The sequence below is a fragment of the Protomyctophum parallelum genome (genome assembly GCF_964188405.1).
Source record: "Protomyctophum parallelum genome assembly, chromosome: 17".
Classification (NCBI taxonomy): domain Eukaryota; kingdom Metazoa; phylum Chordata; class Actinopteri; order Myctophiformes; family Myctophidae; genus Protomyctophum; species Protomyctophum parallelum.
The window spans coordinates 10,951,775-10,975,646 of NC_139719.1; the positions used below are offsets into that span (position 1 = coordinate 10,951,775).

At 43.7% G+C, this 23,872-nt stretch overlaps 1 protein-coding gene across 2 annotated transcripts in view; it reads left to right on the forward strand.

Annotated features, from left to right (window-relative positions):
• The window catches only part of LOC310875132 (uncharacterized protein), an 81,987-nt gene that overhangs the window by 25,778 nt on the left and 32,337 nt on the right, over nucleotides 1-23,872 (forward strand). For both annotated transcript variants that reach the window (XM_083788244.1, XM_083788243.1), the window contains exons 4-11: nucleotides 382-644; nucleotides 1,966-2,264; nucleotides 3,930-4,433; nucleotides 10,739-10,930; nucleotides 14,222-14,302; nucleotides 17,256-17,368; nucleotides 20,013-20,071; nucleotides 21,442-21,531. In XM_083788244.1, the coding sequence (XP_083644370.1) occupies nucleotides 382-644; nucleotides 1,966-2,264; nucleotides 3,930-4,433; nucleotides 10,739-10,930; nucleotides 14,222-14,302; nucleotides 17,256-17,368; nucleotides 20,013-20,071; nucleotides 21,442-21,531 (1,601 nt within the window). The remainder of the gene's footprint in view (nucleotides 1-381; nucleotides 645-1,965; nucleotides 2,265-3,929; nucleotides 4,434-10,738; nucleotides 10,931-14,221; nucleotides 14,303-17,255; nucleotides 17,369-20,012; nucleotides 20,072-21,441; nucleotides 21,532-23,872) is intronic.

Consider the following 23,872-nt stretch of genomic DNA (forward strand, 5'->3'; position numbering starts at 1 on the left):
AATTTAACAATTGAATAAAATATCTGCCATTAAAAATAACATATCTACAAACTCACAATGTGTCACATCACGATGTGTTTTGCGAGATTGTATATGTGGTTAAGAATATTGTTTTTTGTTTGTTTGTTTTTTACAAATAAAATGTTATACTGCATATACTGTCATTTCCAGTGGTGGAAACTAACTAACTTAAGTACAATTTTCAGGTATTTGTAATTTACTTGAATATTTCCAATTTCCAGTACTTTTACTTCAACTCCACTCAGAGGAAACTTTTACTCCACTACAATTAACACCACTGGTAATAATTTCACACAACGGTGGTCATATCTCTCTCTCTCTCTGTCTCTCTCTCTCCTCCCTCTCTTGCTGTGTCCTCAGACACTCTAGAAGTCTTCACAGCGCCACCCAGTGGCAACTCCAGCGAGTCTCCCACGCCGACGCCCCCGTCCTCGCTGCCCTTCCTCCTGGCCAATCACGACGTGCGGCACGTGGAGATGGATCTGGTGACCCCTCCCCCGGTGGTGGTGCCGCCGGGCGCCGCCTCGCCCAAGACGGGCATCATCCGCCGGACGCTCAAGTACTCGGAGACGGACCTGGACGCCGTGCCGCTCCGCTGCTACCGCGAGACCGACATCGACGAGGTAGCCTGGAAACCAGACGAATCTAACACAAGGGGGGGGGGGGGGGGGGGATCCATGGGGGGGGGGGATCCATGTGGAGATTGGGTCTGGCACTCCTCAGTTTGAATTACACTTCGCTCACCCCAGAGTTGTGGCTGACTAATCAAAGCCCTTGGAAACCCCTTGGAAATTAATCTTCCACACTGAAGTTCCAGACTAGTAACCACGCAGTGATACTGGTCTGGCCATGCCAAGCTATTGACGAGGTGCGGTGCTGCTAGTGTTGATTTTGTCGACTAAAACTATGACGAAAAATGTTCGTCAACTATCTTTTTTTCACAGACGAAAACTATTTATTTTGTTTTGTTTCACTTGAAAAGCTACGGTGACTAAAACTAAGACCAAATATACTGACAATTTCACAGACAAATAAAACTAGACAAAAATGTTAGGGAGAGGTTAGTGTAGAACTTCTTGATCCAGTGGAAGTCATTCTATGCTTTGCTGCATGCTGAAAATAGTGGCTACCAAGTCTAAAATTAATAATATTACATATTACAACAGTTACCCTTTAAAAAAAACACCTTGACTCAAATTAATTAAAACTAAGATATTCCTAAAATGTTTTAATGACAGATGTAGCCAGACACCACAAATGTCCAAAGAAAATGGCTAGCCTAGCAAGTTGGCTGCGCTCTGGGAGAACAGAGCAGCTGATTTTTATACGTCCTCTCTGGGGGGGTCAAAATATGACCCCCAGTCGTCAAAAAACACTTTGTTTGAAATAGACACTCATGGTTTCCAAGGTGTGATGTGGGGTCCCAAGGATGAATACAAAATGAATATCAACATCTTAAAACCAAAATGTTGAATTGTGGGTTTGAGATCACATGCCCTTTTGATGTAAATCAAATGATGTAAATCAAAAGGGGGGGTAACTACAGTACCTGTCAGTGGGGAGTGTTGGCTGGGAGGATTAGTAGGACTAAGGCTCTATACGTCAACATTATTCAAAATTATGACTTATGATGATTATTCCTGCTGTCAAAATATGACCCCCCCCCCCCCCCCCAGTCAAAAAACACTTTGTTTGAAATAGACACTCATGGTCTGATTTGGGGTCCTAAGGATGAATACAAAATGAATATCAACATCTTAAAACCTTTGATTAGGCGTTGCATCATTGCTCATTTGAAGCACGGCTAGATGGCTACTTCAACCAATCAGATTGCTTCCTCGAAATGACCTGTTGTATAATCAAACGGAAAATGCATTCAAAAGACTTTTTGACAAAAAAAAACGAAATAAATTTATTTTGCTGTCCAAAATCAACCACTCGTAGGTGCTGCTGCTCGCGGAGCAGGAGGACGCCGACTCGGCATTCGGCAGCAACCGCAGTGTGCTGGGCACCTCAGGGGGCACGGGGGGGAGCAGCCCCCTGGGGGGCCTGGTCTACGACGAGGAGGGGATGGAGGACGGGGAGGAGAGAGGAGGAAGAGGAGAGGAGCAGGATGAGCAGCAGCAGGAAGGGGAGGAAGATGAGGAGGAGGAGGAGGAGGTGGTGAGCTGGGCCAGCGTGAGGATGCAGGGCGACAGCAGGATGAGGGAGGAGCCGGAGGTGTACGGACAACTGCTGAAGAGGTGAGGGTTATGATGTCACTAGAGAGGTGTATTTCGACTTGGGCCTTTTGACTGAAAGGCTTTCAGGCTTTCAGGAAGAAACTAAAAATACACAGGGAAGACGTATTTGAATATTATAATCACACCTTGGTGATATGAATCCTCACCTCGCACCTGGGTCTAACTCTATAGACACATACACAAAACAGAAACGGCTCTCCATCTTTAACTTTACATATTTACACTCTGGGTTAACCACTTAAGCCAATAGCAAAAGCTTGCAATTATGCTCACAACAATCTTTGAATATTATTGGATTTTTTTTGAAAATATGGGAATACTTTTGGAAATCTTGACATGCACGAAATAGAGACACCACGTCGAAAGTGATTAAAGGTATATTCAGTGATTTCACTCAAAAAACCTTAGGTTTCGTTTTTGGCTGGGACCCAAGCCTTTCATCCAATCAGGATAGAGAGCCAAAAACGAAAGGTTTTTTGACCCCCAGGGGTTAACTGGGGACAGGGAGGAACTCCTTATATGGTCAGCACACTCTATAGTAGAGAGGATTATCACAACAAAACCAAAAAATAAGTGATATTTGAAAAAAGTGAAATCACTGAATATACCTTTAAATGTACACTCAGGATATTTCACTGATTACAAATATGAGATGCTGGACCGGTGAAACAGTATGGGTCTATCTGACCCATATTATGATCTCTATTTTGATGTCACCCGCAGCCTAGTTTTACAAGTAGACCACAAACTGGTTTGATGGCATTTTTTCATTCATTAAACACAGGTTTTTAAGCAACAGCACAATACATGGTTTAGCACAGACAACCGTAATTTATATTTGGAGTGAAATGTGTGACATTTTACTGTATGTGTGGACTGTGGTGGAAAAAGTACTAAAAGTTTTTAATTAACACATTCAGGTTTTTGGTGTTTTAAGCATTATGTTATACTTTAGCTATTGAAAAATAGCAGATCTACAAGCTCATAGCGCGGCACAGAGTGCTGCGCTACGAGCTTGTAGAGCTGCTATTTTCTTTTAATCGTGAAAACGTGGTACAAATTTGGAATATATATTCTATCAAAGCGAACGTTTTTAACTCAAATCTTTGCTTCTGGGGCGGGGGAGTCCCTGGAAAAACATATTTTCAGATCGGGGTCGGTGGCCAATTACATATAATTCTGGAGGTCCTTGACATGAAATTGTTTGAAAACCACATTTTCTTTTAGAATCGGCCTCAGGTCTAAATGTAAAAGTATCAATACTGCAATATAGAAATATTGTGTTACAAGTAAAAGTCCAGATTTCAAAATGTACTTGAGTTAAATTACAAAAGTATTGGCATCAACATGTACTTAATGTACCAAAAAAAAATCATCATACCAAAACACGGACAGGCCTCAAGTAGCCTACCCGCTGCTGTATTATTATATCACAATCACAACATAATGCTATATCATTGTCATTGATTCATGCTGGTGACGCTCGGTTATAGATTCACGGTCAGGAAAACGTGGGATTCCCTTCTCGTGTACCAGTGGGACACGTCCCGTGTACCAGCACAGGTACACGTACCAGTGGTTGGGAACATCAAGTAAATACCTCAACATTTCAACCACTGATTTTCTCTCTCTCTCTCTATCTCTCTCTCTCTCTCTCTCTCCCAGGCCACTGGAGACGTTCTTCGACAACCACCACCCGGCCCTGAAGTCGCCCCTCCGGGTCTCGGGTCCGCGCCGCGCCACCGAGGACACCTTCAGCCGCCACTTCGAGAACATCATGGAGTCCCACCGGGCCAAGGGCACGTCCTACAACAGCCTGGACAGCGAGGAGCTGCTGCTGACCACCTCCTCCTCCTCCACCACCGCCCAGACCGTGCTGACGTTCGACCTGCCCACGCTCACCCCGGCCATCAAGGGACCCGTGCTGTGCCACAGCGCCAGGCAGATCGTCCAGCTGAGCTTCGCCCCGCTGGCGCACCACGAGGTGCCCAGCCTGTCCGACTCCGACATCCTCACGACGGTGACCGGGGACTCGGACGCCACGCGCGCCCCCTCCAGCGAGCGGCTGAGCAGCGGCTCTGACGACACGTCGACGCCTCCCAGAGGCGGAGGAGAGCCGCGGCGGCTGGGGAGCAGCTGGTACAGTAACCCCTCCTTCTCCTTCCCGAGGTGAGTTCAGCAACTTCTGAGAGAAAGTTTGTTTTCCGGTGCTGGTACCCCTAGAACAGTGGTTCCCAAAAACACTGGGACGGAACCCATTTGTATGGGCTTTTGTTTCCTACATTTTGTTTTCCATCAATCAAAGAGAATGATAAATAGTATATGCAAGTTACAGAACGTACATATTTTTATAAATACTGTCACAGTGCGCATCTACCCACATATTGTACAATCATATATCACATGAAACATTGATAAAATCATAATACTTCTTGGTAATGATAAATCTCGATGCGTGCGAAGGGCGTCCATTTCTTAATGAATTGCTCATTTTGTAACCTCACCAAATAAGTAATTTCTTCCATGTCTCTAATTTATTTTACTTTATTCAGCCATTGTTCGTGGGTTGGAGGGTGTTTTCCTAGCCAATTTATTGTGATAGTCTTTTTGGCCGCTGTTAACAATATCTGGAGGAGGTACACCTTTTTCCTACCTTCAAACCCAGTCGGTACTACTCCTAGAATAGCTGTCTTGAAATCTTGTGGTATCTGAGTGTCAAACACTCTATTAATGTCATTAAAAACAGTATTCCAGAATTGCTGTAACTTAGGACACGTCCAAAAGATATGCGTATGGTTACCGATCTGTTCACCACATTCCCTCCAGCACTCAGTTGTAGGAGTAGTGCCTGCTCTACCAGTCAATAATGGAGTCTTAAAAAATCTGCTTACAATTTCCCATTGATATTCTCTCCAAGAGTTAGAGTTTGTTACTTTATGCACTTCAGTGCAGGCGTCTAGCCATTCTTCTTGTGAAATCACTTGTTGTATTTCTGCCTCCCACTTGGCTTTTATATAAAGAGAGTTATTGGGAACCATTTCTAGCAGAGTTTGATATAAGATAGAAATTACTTTGGTAAATGAACCGTGCTTTTGAATGTCCATAAAAAGAGATTCTAAACTCGAAGGGGTTTGAATTTTGTCCCAGTCATCATGTCTTTGTAAATAGTGTCTTAGTTGGAGGTATCTATAAAAATCTGTTCTGGGCAGATTAAACTCGTTTCTGAGTTGTGGGAAATTACTTTAACTGATTGGAGGAAAATAACTGGCGGACAAACCTGAGGCGTAGCAAACTCCACCCCTGGAACCCAGCGTCTAGCCTTGAAGGCACAAAACCTCCCATGCACCCACTAGAAGACAGGCCCGATGATAGTTGAGGCAGTTTAAATTCTTTCTGGACTTCTTTCCATATTTTATTTGTGAACCTAGACCAAACTCCCATAGCATCTCCATTTATTTTATTCCCTGAAAAGGGAAAAGGACTGCTGTGTGCATAGAGTTTTCTCAATCAACCACCTGGTTGATTCATAACTTTCTATCCACGTAGTTAGAGGTCTGAGTTGGGCTGCCCAAAAATAGTATTTTAAATTAGGAAGACCACCAGCAGTCTTGGCCAATTGTAATGTTTTGAGACGGATCCTGGGTCGTTTGCCGGCCCTGCCAGATGAATCGTGAAATTAATTTATTTAGTAAGTCAAATGTGGCGGAAGGTACCGGGATCAGTATAGCATTTGGAATGAGTATAGCAGCCTTGGTAGGATGTTCATACCGTCTCTACCCTACCTATTAAAGAGAGAGGTAGGAACGTCCATCTGTCAAAATCTTCTCTGATCTTATTAATGAGTCTAGGATACTTTCTATTTATTTGGCATCATCGTTTGTCGCAATATAATTCATTATAAAGCGGGATTGATTTCAAACGTCAAGCAGTAAATATCCTGGAAATAATATTTCATTTAGAACCTAAATCAAAATGTCCGTCCATAACTTATTAAGCTTGCAATGATGTTTAGCCAACAGTGACTCAGTTACTCAGGCATGTCTTGTAACGTTTTTAAGTGTGTTGCACAGAGCAGCTCTGCAGTGCTATTCTGGAGCAAAGCAGTTTGGAGAGAAGGTCAAAGTGAAGGCTGACATTGGTTCTCTGCTGTCTCCGCCAGCCTGTGTGTGTGTGTGTGTGTGTGTGTGTGTGTGTGTGTGTGTGTGTGTGTGTGTGTGTGTGTGTGTGTGTGTGTGTGTGAGAGTGTACGCATGCGTGCATGCATGTCTATAGGTGACTTTTTGTGTATCTCTAGCCTAGGTATATGTGTGTGTGTGTGTGTGTGTGTGTGTGTGTGCGCGTGTGCGTGCGCACCTGTGCGTGAGTGTGAGGCAGATGGCTATTACAACAGGCTCACCTTGACTGTTAGAGATACACAAATGAACTCCCTGGAGTCTCCACCATTGCTGTTTCTAATGTGGCTTTCTGAAGTCAGACTGGGTCTCAGGGCACTGGACAAGGGTCTGTCTATGAAAGGATTATGCACGTTCCTCAAGAAGGTTGTCTTTTTAATATAAATTGTAAACATTGACGTGTCTGAGGAGGACACTGCAGTGGAATGGTGACCTACAGGGTCACCTTGTTATAAATTCCACTAGATGGCAGCAGAGGACCTTAGAACCAGTGTGTGTGTGTGTGTGTGTGTGTGTGTGTGTGTGTGTGTGTGTGTGTGTGTGTGTGTGCCTCTTCCACATTGTTGCTGTGTGGTAAAGGCACTGATGACTCTGAGCAGGTGCATTTTTAAGGTAATGGAGATTGTTGCAACAAAATTGTTGCAACTCAACCAAAGTGCTTGAACAGCAAACAGTGGCAAAAGTAAAACTAATCAGTAACACTTTTCACAGCTTAACAAATTTAAAACAAACACGTTTCGACTGTGTGTGTGTGTGTGTGTGTGTGTGTGTGTGTGTGTGTGTGTGTGTGTGTGTGTGTGTGTGCATGCGTGCGTGCATGTACTGTGAGTGTGCGCATGTGTGTGTGTACTGTATGTGTGCGCACATGCATGCATGTCTTTGTTTTCCTGTTTGTTTATCGAACAGTGGTTTGATTGTGTATATGTGTGCAGCCTTGAGAAGTCTCGCCAGCCCTTTGACACAGAAAACGGAAACATAATCCCGGCTAGGCTCAAATCCTAGTGAACGACACACAAAAAGCCTGAGTCCTAATCAGTACCTTCGCTTCACGATAAAACCCTTTCATTCCAAGTAGTGAAGGTATTATTCAGTCTATTGTTGGTGATCATAATACTTTCAAGTGAATGTTTGCGTTGCACCAGGCTTTGTTATCAGGCTGTTCATGACCACAGCCCGGCTCTGGCAGCCCTACAGCCAAGGATTCCAGAAACAGCAGTGCAAATATTTCTGAGGGCTTGTCGTCCATACTTTGATAAGAGTTGGAATGTCTACCCCCTCCCCTCCCAATCATCTCAAAAAACCTTTTGAGATGGTCGAGGCCAGCAGCACACAGAGGCCCATTGTGCAAAATGGCCTGTCCAACTCCGCGACGGCCTCCTGTTATGTGCTAATAGACCGTTGAAGCAGGGGGCTGTCGACTGTTGCTCTTCATTAGACAATACCAACAACAGGCGGTGGGATGCGATACTGTGCTGCGCTACAGTGGTTCATCTCTCAGTATTCACAGCCAGGAATTCACAGGGCCTCGATGCTGTGCATTCTGTAAACGGAGACGAGCATGGCCAACGTTGACAAAAGAGGCTGGGGAACAACATGGAGGATTGGAGGTGCACTGCACACAACCTGAGAAAACGCCCCTGAGTTTTGTTTAGCCCCTGACACCTTTCATCTTTTGTTTCCTCTATAGGCACACTAATGGCTTACACCACAAACCGCGGACACTGTGTACATAAAGCCCAGAGGATGCACATACAGAGCATGAGTAATTGGAGATAGGGAAAGGGAAAGAGGGTTGAGAGAGAGAGAGAGAGAGAGAGAGAGAGAGAGAGAGAGTGAGAGAGTGAGAGCTGGAGGGGGGGGGGGGGGGGGGGGTAGAAAAGGGATTTCTAGTGAAAGGCAGCCAAGTTTCATGCCAAGCTAATACCCAAGGTCGGCGAGGGACAATGCTGAAGTTTACTCAGAGAGAGGCAGGGAGAGTTGGAGAGGGAATGAGAGAGAGAGAGAAAGGAGTGGAAAGAGGAACTGAAACTTAATAAAAGTGAGTGAGTTAGTAAGAGAGAGAGAGAGAGAGAGAGAGAGAGGGGGGGAGAGACAACCACAAAACTGCTCTTTTACATGGGGGGAAGGAAATTGGCTGTGAAGATCAGATGACAGCAAATAGAGGGGGGGGAGGGGGGGGTGAAAAGGACGCATGCAGACTCTAACATTTCTCTCAGAGTCTCAGTTCTGTTGGAAGAATGTCTTAGTCTGCGAGTCTACATCTGAGGCAATCTACAGGTGTTGCACCGTACCCACGCTGCACTAAATTCAGCAGGGAGGGACATATCGACCCGGGACAGAGATGCGTTCGGGTTATGTTGAGAACGGGACCAGGAGGAGTGCTGGGGTGGGTCGAGTGGCCAGCCTGAGGCAGGCTGCCCGGCAGGGGACGGTTACAGCGGAGAAGAACGCTTCTGTCTTCTGCTGCCGCAGCTCTGCCGCAGTGGGAGATGAAAGGTATTTGCCGGTGAGGCGGTCTTGCCACAGGTAAGCTCCCTCCACTCGTGAACGAAACTCTCACCTGGAATGGCTATTGCAAGTCTTTTGTGTTTCCGTCACACGTTGCCTTCGGCTTTCAAAGACATACAGTATAGGCTCCAGTAGCCGTGCCAGTGCTGATACAGCGTACTGCAGCTGCAGGATAAAACGTGGATGAGCTTCTATGTATTGTCACTGAATGACTGTTGTACCATAATAGGCATGGTTAGTGGAACAACTGAATTGAAAATGGGACAGTGTTCCTCAGTTTTGTGCACTGCCAACAGCTAGGGAGTCTGTGTGCGTTTGAGGAGCCAAATATGACCGCAGCTTTGCTATCTTCTGACCGGGCACCCATTTTGGTGTTGGCATCATGTCATGCTTTAGCTATTGAAAAATAGCAGATCTACAAGCTCATATCGCGCCACCGAGTGGCGCGATACGAGCTTGTAGGTCTGCTTTTTTTTATTTTATCGAAGAACGAGTGACATTTTTAGAATCTGATCTCAGGTCAGAATGGGTTCGTCAGACCAGCGTGTGTCCAGTGGGAAACCTCGTATGAATCTGATCTCAGGTCAGAATGGGTTAACCAGTAAGCTAACATTGGGGCTACTAAACTCCTGTTTGCTGTGGCGAGGTTGAGTCACAGTTGAGTCACACATGAGGAGTTCACTCCATGTGTGGGCAGCCTTGTGTTGTGGGTTTTCTTGGCTTCTTCCACTGTGCAGAGATCACAGAGAGAGTTCTGCTCCCTCAAAAGATGCCACTTTGTGTGCTTTTTCCGAGCAGCCGGGCCGTGACTGGAATGGCTATAGACTATAAAGCCTTCGACTGTGTGTGAACAGCTCTCAGCAGCACCCTCTCCCAAATAAACAAAACAATTACAGATTTTATTTGCTTATTTTATTTTATTTCATCCATTCCAACAGGAGTCAGACTTTGTGTAAATTAAGGATGCCAGGCACGCGCCATGACACTGCTCATGGTTGGCAAACTCGCACCGGAAGTTCGATGAAATGCACTGCAGTGAATGAGAATTGGCTGGACCAGCTTATGAACAGACACTACTTCAGAACTATTGCAAGTTAGATAAAGGTTACATGGCCCGGGCGGTTAGTGCAACCGTCTGGGCACCTATGCTGCTGGGCCAACCTGACGGCGTGCCACGGGTTCGACCCCCCATCTCTCTCCCCATTTCCTGTCAGATTACTTTCAACATACCAAAATGCAGAAAAAGCCCCAAAGAAATCTCAAATAAATAAATAAATCACACCTGTGTGAACCGAGTGGTGCAATTCCCTCTCTCTCTCTCTCTCTCTCTCTCTCTCTCTCTCTCTCTCTCTCTCTCTCTCTCTCTCTCTCTCAGCACTACCCCACTCTCTGTTTCTGGCACCCCCTACTGGTATTAATAAATGCATGCACGCAGCATTACCCCGTGTTCCAATTTCACACATGCGCACACCACTCGTGCTCTTGACGACGGATACACACGGACATTCCTGGATGTAGGAGTGGTTGCACCACTCAAAAAGGTTACTGTCTGTCTGTCTGTATGTCTGCTTTTCCTGTGCACACTGTCAGTACATATAGGCAACAGAAGTACTGTATGTGCACAAATGTTGTTCACATAATATATGTTATACTGTTTAAAATATTGAACTTTTATGATGGAAGTCAAGCTGGGGCTCTGATTGAGTTAAACCTTTCCCAAATGTGGAGACATACTGTACTGCTACTGTCCCTTAAAGCTTACCTATTTTCCCTTCACATCTTGTCTCACTCCAGGGAGAAGGCCCGCCTGGCCACGGACTCCGAGTTGGACCAGGACCTGAGCGAGAGGCTGGGTCTGGGCAGTAGTGACACGCTCACCAACGGCAGCAACCGCCCCGATGTGGCGGCTGCCAAACGCCTGGCCAAGCGTCTCTACAACCTGGACGGTTTCAGGAAGTCAGACGTGGCACGCAACCTCAGCAAAAAGTGAGGAATCATTACACTTAGCTAGTGGTTACAATCATTAGACGCTATTGAGATGTTTATTGCTGGTTCATTAATGATCACTTTTTAATTACTGATGTATACGTCCTTGCAAATCTAATATATTTTCTTGCTGTAGCAGTATTCTTTTACACCTAGTGCTAGCATAGAATAGTCATTCCCCCTGACTGACTGACTGACTGACTGACTGACTGACTGACTGACTGACTGACTGACTGACTGACTGCAAAATATTAAGAAACCAGGTTAAGTCTATGAAATCCCCACCAGGGCATGCTGCTCCTTAAACCCAAACAAACATTTCGACCAAAGGCCATGAGGTTTACAAAGTCAATAGGGTTCATGCTGCAATTTGCCTATTAGATTAGGAGATATCTTTGTGTGTCCTGAGGGTGGCACTAGAGGAAAGGCTTTGGGGCCACTCCTCCAGGGAGCATGAATGAGCGGACATTGTTGGATGGATCTTGGGTCCAATTAGAAATGTCGGCCTTTCAATTTATCATTTTTCTTACTCTTAATATTTGTTTATCCTTTCACCAGTAACAGTTTTTGACAATTTGTCTTATTTATTTGCTTTGGTACAGTACTATAAGCATATAGGACATGAGTAAAACATCCCAGAAAATGCAATAAACAGAACGTTTAAAAATAAATGAAAAGAAAACAATGTCGGCCTAATATTGGCAACAAAATTAGTAGGGACCATCAGTGATCATGAAAGTGCAGTAAAGTGTCCACACTTCTTATGTAGTGTTTAAACACATTAATCACCAGGATCCTGGATGGCTTGATTCTAGGCTTAAAATAATTAATATATTTTTGTAAATCTCTATGGGGAAAATTAATGGCCGATTTTTCATTTTGCCAGAAAGCCACTCCCACTGCTATGCCCTATATCCCAGTCAGATGGAGGCCTCGACCTGTCCCTAAGCTTTTTATAGAGGAGAAAGGAATAAGCCGTCACTACATGTGTGTCAACAGTTTTGTTAACAAAACAGTTTTTGTTGGATACAACAAAACTGTTTTTGTTGACTTTATAACAAAGTAAAATAGCCAGATAAACATAACACACTGTATGATGTGAGTTCGTGTGATTATGGAGACCAACTCGATAGGTATGCACCTCACCATACACGGCCATGCAGGTGGGCGACGGACAGCCCACATTCCGGTCCTCATTCACCTCCATTTGTAAACAACACACTCCCTACTGCACTTGTCCTCCCACACCGAGTCCCTAAAATAACAAACACATGCAGGTGGAGGTTCATTCTTCTGACAGTACAGACCTGTCCATGGGAAATGTTGACCATAAAATTAGTTTGGTATAGGCTTTGAGTACAATGGACCATGACCATGTCAAATTGCAACACTGCTACTGTAGGCAGTGCGGCCGTCGGGACGTAAAAAGTGCAGGGACAATATTCAAGATAGAGAGCTGAGACTAGAGAGCAACTGCTGTTACTGCACGTAGGGTAGGCCAGAGTCATCTAATTGAAGAGGGGATATCGAGGGGGCAGAAACCGAGCGCTCGGGCGCTGTTCATGCAGCCTGAACTCAGACATGCTGGAGTTGGAAATACGTTGTTTTCAACAAGGGCGGCACAAATAAGAGCTATTTTAAGCATGTGTGCAACATGACAACTGTCTTAAAGTATTGTACAGTAACAACTAAAGTCTCTTTAATGTACTATTACTACAAAACAATCTAAAATAAAGGGATTTAAGATCATTAAAGCTGGGCTGTTGCCCTGAGTCCAATGCATTTCTGCCTACTTCCGGTCCAGGACTTGGTCCCAGTTGGTTGTCCCCATTCTCAATAGAAGTCTATGTAGGAGAGCCGCCATTGGACTGAAGCCCCATGAAGTGAACGCAGTTTGCGTAAATCTTAAGGCTCTGGTGTAGGCTATATAGCCAGAATGGTCATTGCGGTGAGAGGCAAGCATGCAGCGGCAGCCAATACGCAACGACGATTGCGCAATAACATGAGAGCGGCGCTAGAGTGAGACCACCAGCGCCGATCGGGAAAAATAAATAAATAAATAGTCATTCCCCTATTGTGGGGGGACATTCAGACCCTTCTAACCCACTCTCTGGCGCCTATGACTGTAGTAGGGGGGAAAGCCAAGTTCTTTATAACTCCTTCAGCGCCACCTGGTGGTCACCAGTTTAGGCTCTGAGTGCCAATTCTCCCATTATAAAGAAAGACGTCCTCCAAAAAAAATAATATATATATATATATATATATTATTTATATATTATTATTATTATTATTTTTTTTTTAATTACGTCTTTACGTCTTGGCACCCATTGCAAAGACGTCGGGGTTACGGGATTACGTCCCTGGCACTTTTTAAATATATTATATATATATATTAGGCCAGGCCTGAAGGGGCGAAGGCCCCTATTCATTTTCTCATCTATAGTTTCCAACCAGTTTTTTCCTTTATTGCTTTATTGCTTTTATGGCTTGGCCCCCATCTTATCACTGCTTGCAGCTACATACAGAATTTACGTCACATCGTACAGCAAATCGGCTATTTTCGGCCTACACAAATGACATGTTACGTCATGATCACAAATTCTCTGACACAATGTACGATGATAAGAGCACCCCCTCACTTCACAAAGTTCACACGGGTGAACGGGTCATTATTGATACATTTTGTATTTATTAAGTACATTATTGTGTATTATTGGGTAAGATAATGATAATAATCTGTTAATTGTGCGTGTGGGTGTATGTGTAGTCTGTGAGTTCCGGGCATACGTAACCCTGGGCGCTTTCCTTTGAAGTTTGAAGCCGAACCAAACAAAAATTTTCCACTGGAGTGTGCAAACTGCCTTTGTGATATGAGGTCCATTGTGATTTCCTCTACCTGTCACTCTACATTGTATGTTAATTATGTCATAGTCCTCCGCTGCTCAGCTCATTGGATCAGCCTGTCAGTCAGTGGCAGCCTGCATGGCACTGATGATGAGAAGGAATTTGGAATTAAAAGGTCTCCTCCTTGCTGACAGATGCACCCTGGGAATCTGGCAGGTTTTTTTTTTTTGTTTTGGCCTCCGGTCTGTATCTGGAGCTGACAGAGTGGCAGCCTCAATTGGGGCCACTGTCTGAGCTTTTGAATGCCAGTGCATTTTGACCTGCGTTTCATGATAAATTCCCTCATTCTTGCATTAAGTCTGTTCTGTCTGTTCTGTCTGTCTGTCCGTCTGTCCGTCTGTCCGTCTGTCTGTCTGTCTGTCTGTCTGTCTGTCTGTCTGTCTACAGTAATGAGTTCAGCCGTACGGTGGCAGAAGAATACCTGAGTTTCTTTAACTTCACAGGCCAAGCTGTAGACCAGGCTCTACGGTAAGTTCCTCTACAACATTAAAACATATGTAACAGTTGACTCTTCACATAGTCATAGTTACAATCACACATTCATAACAGGTTTATGTACAGTATACCTCAGGCCCGGTGCCTCGGGGGTGCCAGAGGGTGCCTGTCACCCCCAATTGCAAATGCTGACGCCTCAGTTTAAGTTTCTTGTGCATATTGTTTTACGATATATAAAATGATGTGTGCCCCCTCGCCATTTTCAACTGCACCCTCAGTCATTTCATCCTGGAGCCAAGCCTGGTACACCTGTTTGTGTGTTACTGTTACAATTGTACGTATGGCCCTTGTCTATTTATATTTGTATTATCAGTGTTATTGGAAAAGGAGGGAAATGTTTGCGTAAATATTGCTTTGGCTGTAGTAGATATCTCCTACCTACAGAGATGGTACTAAATACTCTAAGACAAACTGTGTTACAAAGTGAAATCTTAACAGTCTACAGAAGAGCTACTGCATGGCGCTTAATTTGTCCTCACTGGTGTTGCTTTCTCTCTTGACAGCTTGATAGCATCAGCGTAATAATCAGTAGATGGTAATGCTGCTCTCTAGAGGGCAGCCTTGGTTTTGACCTGGGAATTGGATTGAACTAAAAGTCAATTTATATTCATTGCCCCATTAAGGCGCATTGGGGATTTTGTACCTTAATTTATGTGGGGGGAAGGTCTTTGCAGTTAGTTTATTCCCAATACAGTCACAGCGTTCTACAGTTTCAGATCATGGGACTTGCCCAAGTGCCCCCTTACAAACAGTGGTGGAAAAAGTACTCAATAGTTTTACTTAAGTAAAAGTGTCAATACTGCAATGCAGAACTACTGAGTAAAAGTATTCATACAGAATTCAAAATGGGTAAAAGTAGAAAGTAGCCTACTCGTTATGCAGAATGCCCCGTTTCGAGTTTTCAAATGTATACAAATATTTTGAAAATAGCATTTTCAAATGGCCAAAATGTATATAGGGCTGAAGTTGTAAATGTATGTTTTGTAATAATAATCCAAATCTAAAATGTAACTAGTAGCTAAAGTATTCAAATAAATGTTTTGTACTAAAAGTACAATCTGAGATGTAGTGGAGTAGAAGTAAAAGTATTTGAAATTGGAAATACTCAAGTAAAGTACAACTAACTCAAAATTGTACAGTATTTGAGTACATTATTCTTAGTTCCTTTCCACCACTGCTTACAAACCTGTTTATTCTAACTTATATGACAAGGACTGGTGGTAAATATGGCCTTCCATTTGTGTGTCTATGCTGTATACTGTACGATGCACAAACGCTGATTCACGCCTTTGTTTTCTCTCGGCTTGATTACGGTAATGCGCTTTTTTCTGGCCTGCCAAAGAGAACAACTGACAGATTACAACTTGTTCAAAATGTGGCAGCCAGAGTTTTAACTAAAACTAACATGAGAGAAATTAATTATTACTCCAGTGTTAGCTTCACTGCATTGGCTCCCAGTTGTTATTAGGATAGATTTTTCAAATTACTTGTTTATAAAGCTCTCAATGGTCTCGTACCTTCCTACCTGTACATGACTGCTTGCGTAAATATGTCCGAAACCGCCCCCCTCCGGTCCTCCACTGGCCAGATTGATGTGCCTAAAAGATCATGACCCGTCTGAACTGAGTGGTGAGGTACTTTACTCGTGCTGTACGTACTGTACTGTACTGTACTGTGTACTGTACTATCTCCCCTCCCTGGCGTGTGTGTGTGTGTGTGTGTGTGTGTGTGTGTGTGTGTGTGTGTGTGGCTGCAGTGACAACAGTGACACTTGGTGGTCAACAAACGCTATTTCCGTACTCAGACATACAGACGGTACTCGGATATACAAGCACACATTGCTGTCTATAGGAGTGGCTAGCACCACTCAAAAATGGCAACTTAAATCACAGCTCAAGACCTACTTTTACACTCTTGCTTTTAGTTGAGCTTTTAAAATCCTATTCATGTCCACATTGTATTGCATTACTGCTATTATTTTTATGTTGTTTTGCGGTTTTGCTTTTCTTTTTTCCTCATTGCTCTGTAAAGCACTTTGATGTGGCATTTTATGCCATGAAAGGTGCTATACAAATGCACAGTACAGTACAGTACAGTACAGTACAGTACAGTACAGTACAGTACAGTACAGTACAGTACAGTACAGTACAGTACAGTACAGTACAGTACAGTACCACTCACTTCAGACGGGTCTGATTTTATCATACCAGTAAGCAAATTATTATTGATGATGGGATTATAGTGTAGTTGCCTAACCACAAGATGTGTATTTAATCACTTACAGTTGGCTAAAAAAAAACTAAAGGAACCTTAAAACATGTTTACGTTCAGATCAGAGTTGGTAAAAAAAAGCACGTAGGTTCTAAAAAAAGATGGTAAACAAAAGGTCACATTGAAAGTAAAATTGCCCAACCCTGTATAGAGTGACATCATGTTAATTGACCCATCTGTGACGCCAAGAGACTCTCCTGTGTTAAATGAACACAGATTGTGTACCAGCTGTTCCTCCATCTCAGGGGTTTTCAGCCCTTTTCTCATCAAGGCCCATCATTTATTCTGCATTAATTGTGCCACAGAGCAACCATTTGATGAGATTTAGCCTCTCAGACCCAAAACTTGGAATATTTTGTTGTCGTCGGACAAGACAATTCCGTGCTGTATTGATGTTGGTACCATAGGAGAGAATAAGAATAATAATTATTTTTCATGCTCTAATTTGTGTAGACTTCTCATGAATTAGGTAGCCTGGCTATAATGCAGATGTGTAACATTAAGTTACCTCTTGAGAGCATAAGATGAAACCTAATGGACCATGATGGGTGCATTTGGTTACCAACATCATTTAACTGGGGACCACCTGGAACCCCCTCAATGGTGGTCCCCAGACCGCTGGTTGAAAAGCACTGCTCTATCTGTCTGTCTCCAGGACTTTCCTCAGGCAGTTTGCTCTGATGGGGGAGACTCAGGAGAGGGAGAGAGTGCTGTCACACTTTTCCAGGAGATATCTCCACTGCAACCCCAAAGTCATCCCCTCAGAGGGTAGGTACTATAGTATAAGCCAGTATACAGATCAATGGGCTATATAGCATACACACCATTTTGTAAAGGACTTGGGCCACTTCCGTACATCCTTCAGGTGTTACAGAAGGCTCTGTTCCATTCAAACAGAGTCAGGGTGCTGCTATTGTCCATGTCGGCTCACTGGAAACACTCTGCTACACCAGTGGGTCTCAAAGTGTCCTTGAATGTGCTCCAAATGGCCCTGTACAGGTCTGTAACTCGAGAGTGTACAAATGGACCCTTGCGGGTCAATTTGGTTCCATTCGTACACTCTCAGAGTTATGGGGGTCCTTGAAATTAAAAACCTTGAGAATCACTCCACACTAAATGGAACAGAGCCTTAATTAGTATCATCGGTAACACCTGTGAAGGAAGTTGGGAAGAGGCCTGGAAGTAGGAATTATTCTGTGCAACATCAAGTGTTACTTGATGCCAGCGGTGGACAGGACAGTAACAAATACTATAGCCTACATTTTCTTGTAGTTTTTATTTTATGTATATTTATATTTATTTATAATTATTTTACTCCATTTTCAAAGACAAATATTGTACTTTTGACTACTATGCACAAAGGTTGACCTTACATTTAAGCATAGCTTTGTGGTCGGTAGGACTTGTTCAGGTTTGACCAGGCTGAGAATCCTCGCCACTAGACAGTGGTGGAAAGTAACTAAGTACATTTACTTTTGAGTATTTGTACTTTTCTTGAGTATTTCCCATTTCCAATACTTTTACTTCTACTCCACTACATTTATTTGAAAACTTTAATTACTAGTTACTTTGTAGATTTTGATTATTATCACAAAACATACAATAATCACTTCAGCCCTATATACACTTATTGTATGCAATTTGAAAATAGCTCACAAGTGTCGCGATGTGACACATTGTGAGCTTGTAGATCAGCTATTTTCAAATTCAGATTTGTATACATTTGAAAACTTTAAATGAGACATTCTGCATAATGAGTACTTTTGGACTTTAAGTACATTTTGATGCCAACACTTTTAGACTTTTATTCAAGTACATTTTGAATTCTGGACTTTTACTTGTAACAGAGTATTTCTACATTGCAGTATTGATACTTTTACTTAAGTTCAACATTTGAGTACTTTTCCACCACTACTAGAGTAGCCTGGTTAATAAACCAGACTAATATCGCACGGATCCGCGGGATATTAGTCTGGGGAGGCTCAGCTTGGATTTAATTTCCATGGAAACATTTTCTCTTTGACGCAATTGGTCAGAGCTACTGTCAGTCAAAGGTCTCAAGCATTGAACGTCACTGTACCAAAGCCCGCCCATATTGCATCCCTATTGGGCGCACACGTTTTCGTGTGTAGAAAATGGGCGTACAATTGAGCCTCTCCAGACCGAAATCCGCCGGTAGGCAATTTCTTTTTGCCAACGGCTGATTCGGTCTGGTTTATTAACCAGGCTACTACTAGAGACCTGTTTCACCTCATTTGAGATGAACAGTACTGTAGAAGTCATTCCCAACAAAAAGCATTCACAAGGCTTTGCTTGCTTGCGAATTAATACGTTATTGAGTTTGTCTCGCATTAGAAGCATTGTTGTCGGGCAAGTTGCTGGAAGTGTAACTGGGATTTGAAAGTAGGTTGATAGTTTTATTTTTTGGTTTATTTATATTTCTGAGGAATCTGCATCAACAGCAATTCCGCTGTCTGACTAATGGCCTACATTTACAGTATGCATACAACCACACACTGTAGTAGTACACTGCCATGCCATTTTGTGTCTGTGTAGGGACTCGGGTGTTGCATAGTGGGTGATTTCAGAGTTACGAGGTTGCATTGTGAATACAATACAGCAATGCATTCATATTAAAAAGAAATGTAAGTACCGGTAAGTAATACTTACTCAAGTAATGGGATTGTGCAGTTTGTCCACCATTGTTTGATCATTATCGGGGGTAAAGTAAAAGTTCCTGCTTGCAATGGAGGGTGAATTCTGTAGATACTGTACTAGCGACTCCTACTGTGTATATATATATATATATACGTGTAGGTTGATCAGGACACCTGTTCAGCAAGGAGCGTTCCTGGGAGGAATAGCGTGTTCCTACAGCCATCTCCCCGTGAAACTTCTCACTGTCAGGTGACGAGAAGCAGATGGCGATTCCATGTGTCGACCCCCAACAGTAGGCTGCCAGTGACAGGGACGGGGACTAATCATCAGTCACATAGGGTGAATTGGCAATGTCTAAATCGGGGAGGAAAAAAAGAGAAAGGCAGTTGGAGAGAAAAGGTAAAAATAAACAAATGCCGTACATAGGGTATAATGGCATCCTCTGTAATGTACTGACACTACAGTGAGAAATGGTCCTGAGAATTAAAATACATTACACATAAGGTCATGTTATCCTCGAAGTACCAGTGACCTTATAGTTGTATTTCTCTATGGATCAATTTGGTAATCATGTCATACTGTGTACTGTAATACCCTCAAGGGAAATTAGTTTTACATGGTTGGTGTTCATTTGTCGATTTGTAACTATATGAGTTTGTGCAAATCTACACGCTTAGATTTAAAGGTGTTACCATTGTTCTGATAGGTAGTTTTCTGATCTCATGTTAAAGACGGTTTGCATTTCATCCCTTAGATGCAGTCCACACTCTCACCTGCGCCTTGATGCTGCTGAACTCAGATCTGCATGGTCATGTAAGTACAAGCTGCCATTGGTATTAAATCTCATTGAAGCCAATTTGATTTTGTTCGGGGTACTGCTGTAATGTGTGTATAATTTACATATACATATACTTACCTGTATATACAATACATACAATATATATACCGGTGTGTGTGTGTGTGTGTATATATATATATCTCATATACAAAATTAACATTCACATTCAACGAAGATAAAGAATTGGGCCTGGGCCGTGATTCAGTGGTCCAGTCACCTTGGCCGGTAGACCGAGTCTGGCGGTGTGCCGCGGGTTCGAATCCCGATCCCGACGGCCCTCACTGCATGTCACTCCCCCATCTCTCTCCCCCATTTCCTGTCAGCCTACTGTCTGTCCCTCTATAAAAAATAAAAAAAAAGGCGAAGGAACAATAAAATGTGCCCATCGTCAGCAAGGCGATCAGTTTTCATATAGCACTAATTTGACAGAGATTATCAATCTCCGTCTCGGGCGCATGGCCGTGCACTTGAACTTGACGGTGATTTACTTCATGGGCCCCGATGGTGTAAGAAAAACAATGTTACAAACATTTTCTTTAAATTAACTTTTTTCAAATAGGCTATATAACAACAACACCAACAAGACACTGCTTTAGGGAACGACCCAGAGTTATCCACCAGCTCATGTGGGTGGAGGCTTCAGGTCTCATAAATCCGCTAGCTTCCCCATGGTAAATCTAGGCCACCCGCCACTGCTTTGTGAGATAACGCAGGCCTGCAGATGAGAGGCCTGCTCTCGTCTCAAGGGCAAAATTGGGAAGGATTCAAAGAATGGCAATGCGTCTCTTATCTTCATCATGGCCACTATCATCATCATCATCATCATCATTACTCAATACTTTTGTGGAGCGGTTTTGTGGTTGTCGTCATTGTCATCTCTATTACGATCAATTATTGTCATGATCGTTGTGGCTGATAGTAGATGCTACATGACTTATTGTCATGATTTGTTTGTTGTGGCTGATAGTAGATGCTACATGACTTATTGTCATGGGCATCTTCATAATGGCAGCTGCTGCTGTCATTTGTCATTATTATAGTAATTATTATAAGCATATTGTTTGTATAGCATTTCAAAACCAGAAAATAAAGAATTAAAATTAGATAAAAGAAGAAGAAGAAGAAAAAGGAAAAAAAAAAAAAAAAAACTGTAAGGACCCTTACATTTCAGCCTGTGGAATTTCCAGAAAAGCCATCACAGAGTTGGGATCAATTCACAGTTTCACACAGTAACATCCTTCATGTTTACTGTAAATCTAAGAATGTACAAAGGGAACCAAATGGACCAATGGCCCATTTGGTTAAAGATATTGGATGGTTGAGTCCCTTCTTGTGTTCTTTTCAGAACATTGGTAAGAGGATGTCCTGCACACAGTTCATTGGGAACCTGGAAGGACTAAATGATGGCCAAGATTTTCCCAGAGACCAGCTCAAAGTAAGTCACATACTGTAACCTGCCCACGCACGCACATGCCCACGCACGCACCGACGTGCGCGCGCACACACACACACACACACACACACACACACACACACGCACACGCACACGCACACGCACACGCACACGCACACACACACACACACACAGTCACCCACACAAAGGTGGGCATAATAAGCTTCGGCTTCAGCCCAAACCTTTTCAGTCAAACTGTAATTGTGTAACCCTCATTCTGAATGTTAAACTGTATTGTAAATGACTGAGAGAAATAAACTAACAAACACACACACTCTCTCACACACACACACACACACACACACACACACACACACACACACACACACACACACACACACACACACACACACACACGCACGCACGCACGCACAAACACATTTCATTTCTAACTCAGGTGGGAATATTTACCAAAGCGGTGTTGAATTGTGTATGCACACAATGCATGCACGCACGCACTCACGCACACGCGCACACACACACACACACACACACACACATTTCATTTCTAACTCAGGTGGGAATATTTACCAAAGCGGTGTTGAATTGTGTATGCACACAATGCATGCACGCACGCACTCACGCACACACACACACACACACACACACACACACACACACACACACACACACACACACACACCTCTGTTAAAATAGACAATCAGCTGTTTGTGTTCCAGCACCGCAATGTTCCTTGCACGCATACATCAGTGTTTGAGCACACAGTGGCTTGCTTGGCTCACACTCAGCAGTGCCAGCTGGCACACACACACACACCTTGTCTCCAGGGGCCTCCAATCAGAGTCCTGCTTAGGCCCGCCACTTCCTGGTTTCACTCCGGCGAAGGCGAGGGGCAGGGAGACTAATTGTTGTGTTGTCTGGATACAAGAGGAAGGAGACACAGCTCCCCCTCGGGCTCTCTGTCGCTCGGCCACAGCGCTATTAGATTATAGGCTATCAGCATGGGCTATTAGCTTACATGTATAACCCTGTTGAGTTCGTCTAGAATAGATGCCGAGGTTTCGAGGCCCAGAGGCAAATGACTTGCTGAAATAACCCAATCAGCGGGGGTTGCCTGGCCTGTTGGCGCACTCTTAACGATGATGCCGTTGATTAGTTTTATGTGCTCGCATCGCCCCCGGAACACAAATCAACAAGTGGTAATGGCGTATCCATAATGCATGAGGGAGCTATATGGGCCAGTGTCCGTCCTTCTGCAGAAAGGAATTAATTCTCAAGCGAAAGACTTTGGTCGCTATTATAAGATCTGGATGGATAGCATCAGCCTGCATCAGCCTGCCTTTCGTGCCTCTGTATGGCTATAAAGCTGAGAGAGTGAGAGTGAAACAGAGACTGAAGGAGGAAAAGAGAGCGAAGTAAATAGGTCCATTGACCCGGACATAATATCTACATTGTGAAATGCGCAGATCACGCAAACCTCTGCGAAGATAAACGGACAAGGTCATATGGCCTGCAACTGTAGCTTGTTTTATTCAAGTATTTTATAGATCTAGGTTTTAAAAAATATGCTTTCATGCACCAACTCCCACTCTGTATCTATCTTTCTGTTGCAGATTGTCCATTTTTCAGCCTCAAGCCACTGTCTTTCTGTTCTCCAACTCTTTACTGTAAATACACCCCCACTTGATCCTTCTCTCGTCTCGACTGTTCATCTCTCTCTCTCTCTCTCTCTCTCTCTCTCTCTCTCTCTCTCTCTCTCTCTCTCTCTTACCTTCGTTCTCTCGCTGCACCTTTATCTTTGTCACACTGCGAAGCCTCTCTCACCTCCACCCAATCGTAGCTCTCCTCCATCCTTGTCTCTCCTCTCGAAGGACTCTCTCTTCATCCCATCGTCTCTCTCTCCTGTCCTGTCTCATCACTCATTTCCCGCTAACAAATGATTCACGCCATTTCTTATTCCCCTTCCACTCCCTCATTTCCTCTCCTCATTTTCCTGCTTTCCCATTTCCATTCGCGTTAGCAATGAGCCTGGCAATACCGTCTGTCACTGCATCCGTCCTCTTGTCTTTGTCCTTGTCCGACGTGATCTTATCGCCCGATCTCACCTCGTGATAATAGAGTCCACCCCGTTAAATACTTTATGTATGAGATTAATGCAATAATGCAGCATATTGACAAATCAAATGCATGTACAGTATAGGCTACGCCTCGCCCCAACTGGGCCTGAATGATGAAGAACAAGATGGGACTAATAATGATATGGTCTTCATGAGGATCTCAGACTTCATGTGGCCCGGGGCAGGCACTCAGGTGGCACAGTGGTAAAGTCCCCATAGCCATTAGCCACCACCACTGAGGTTGT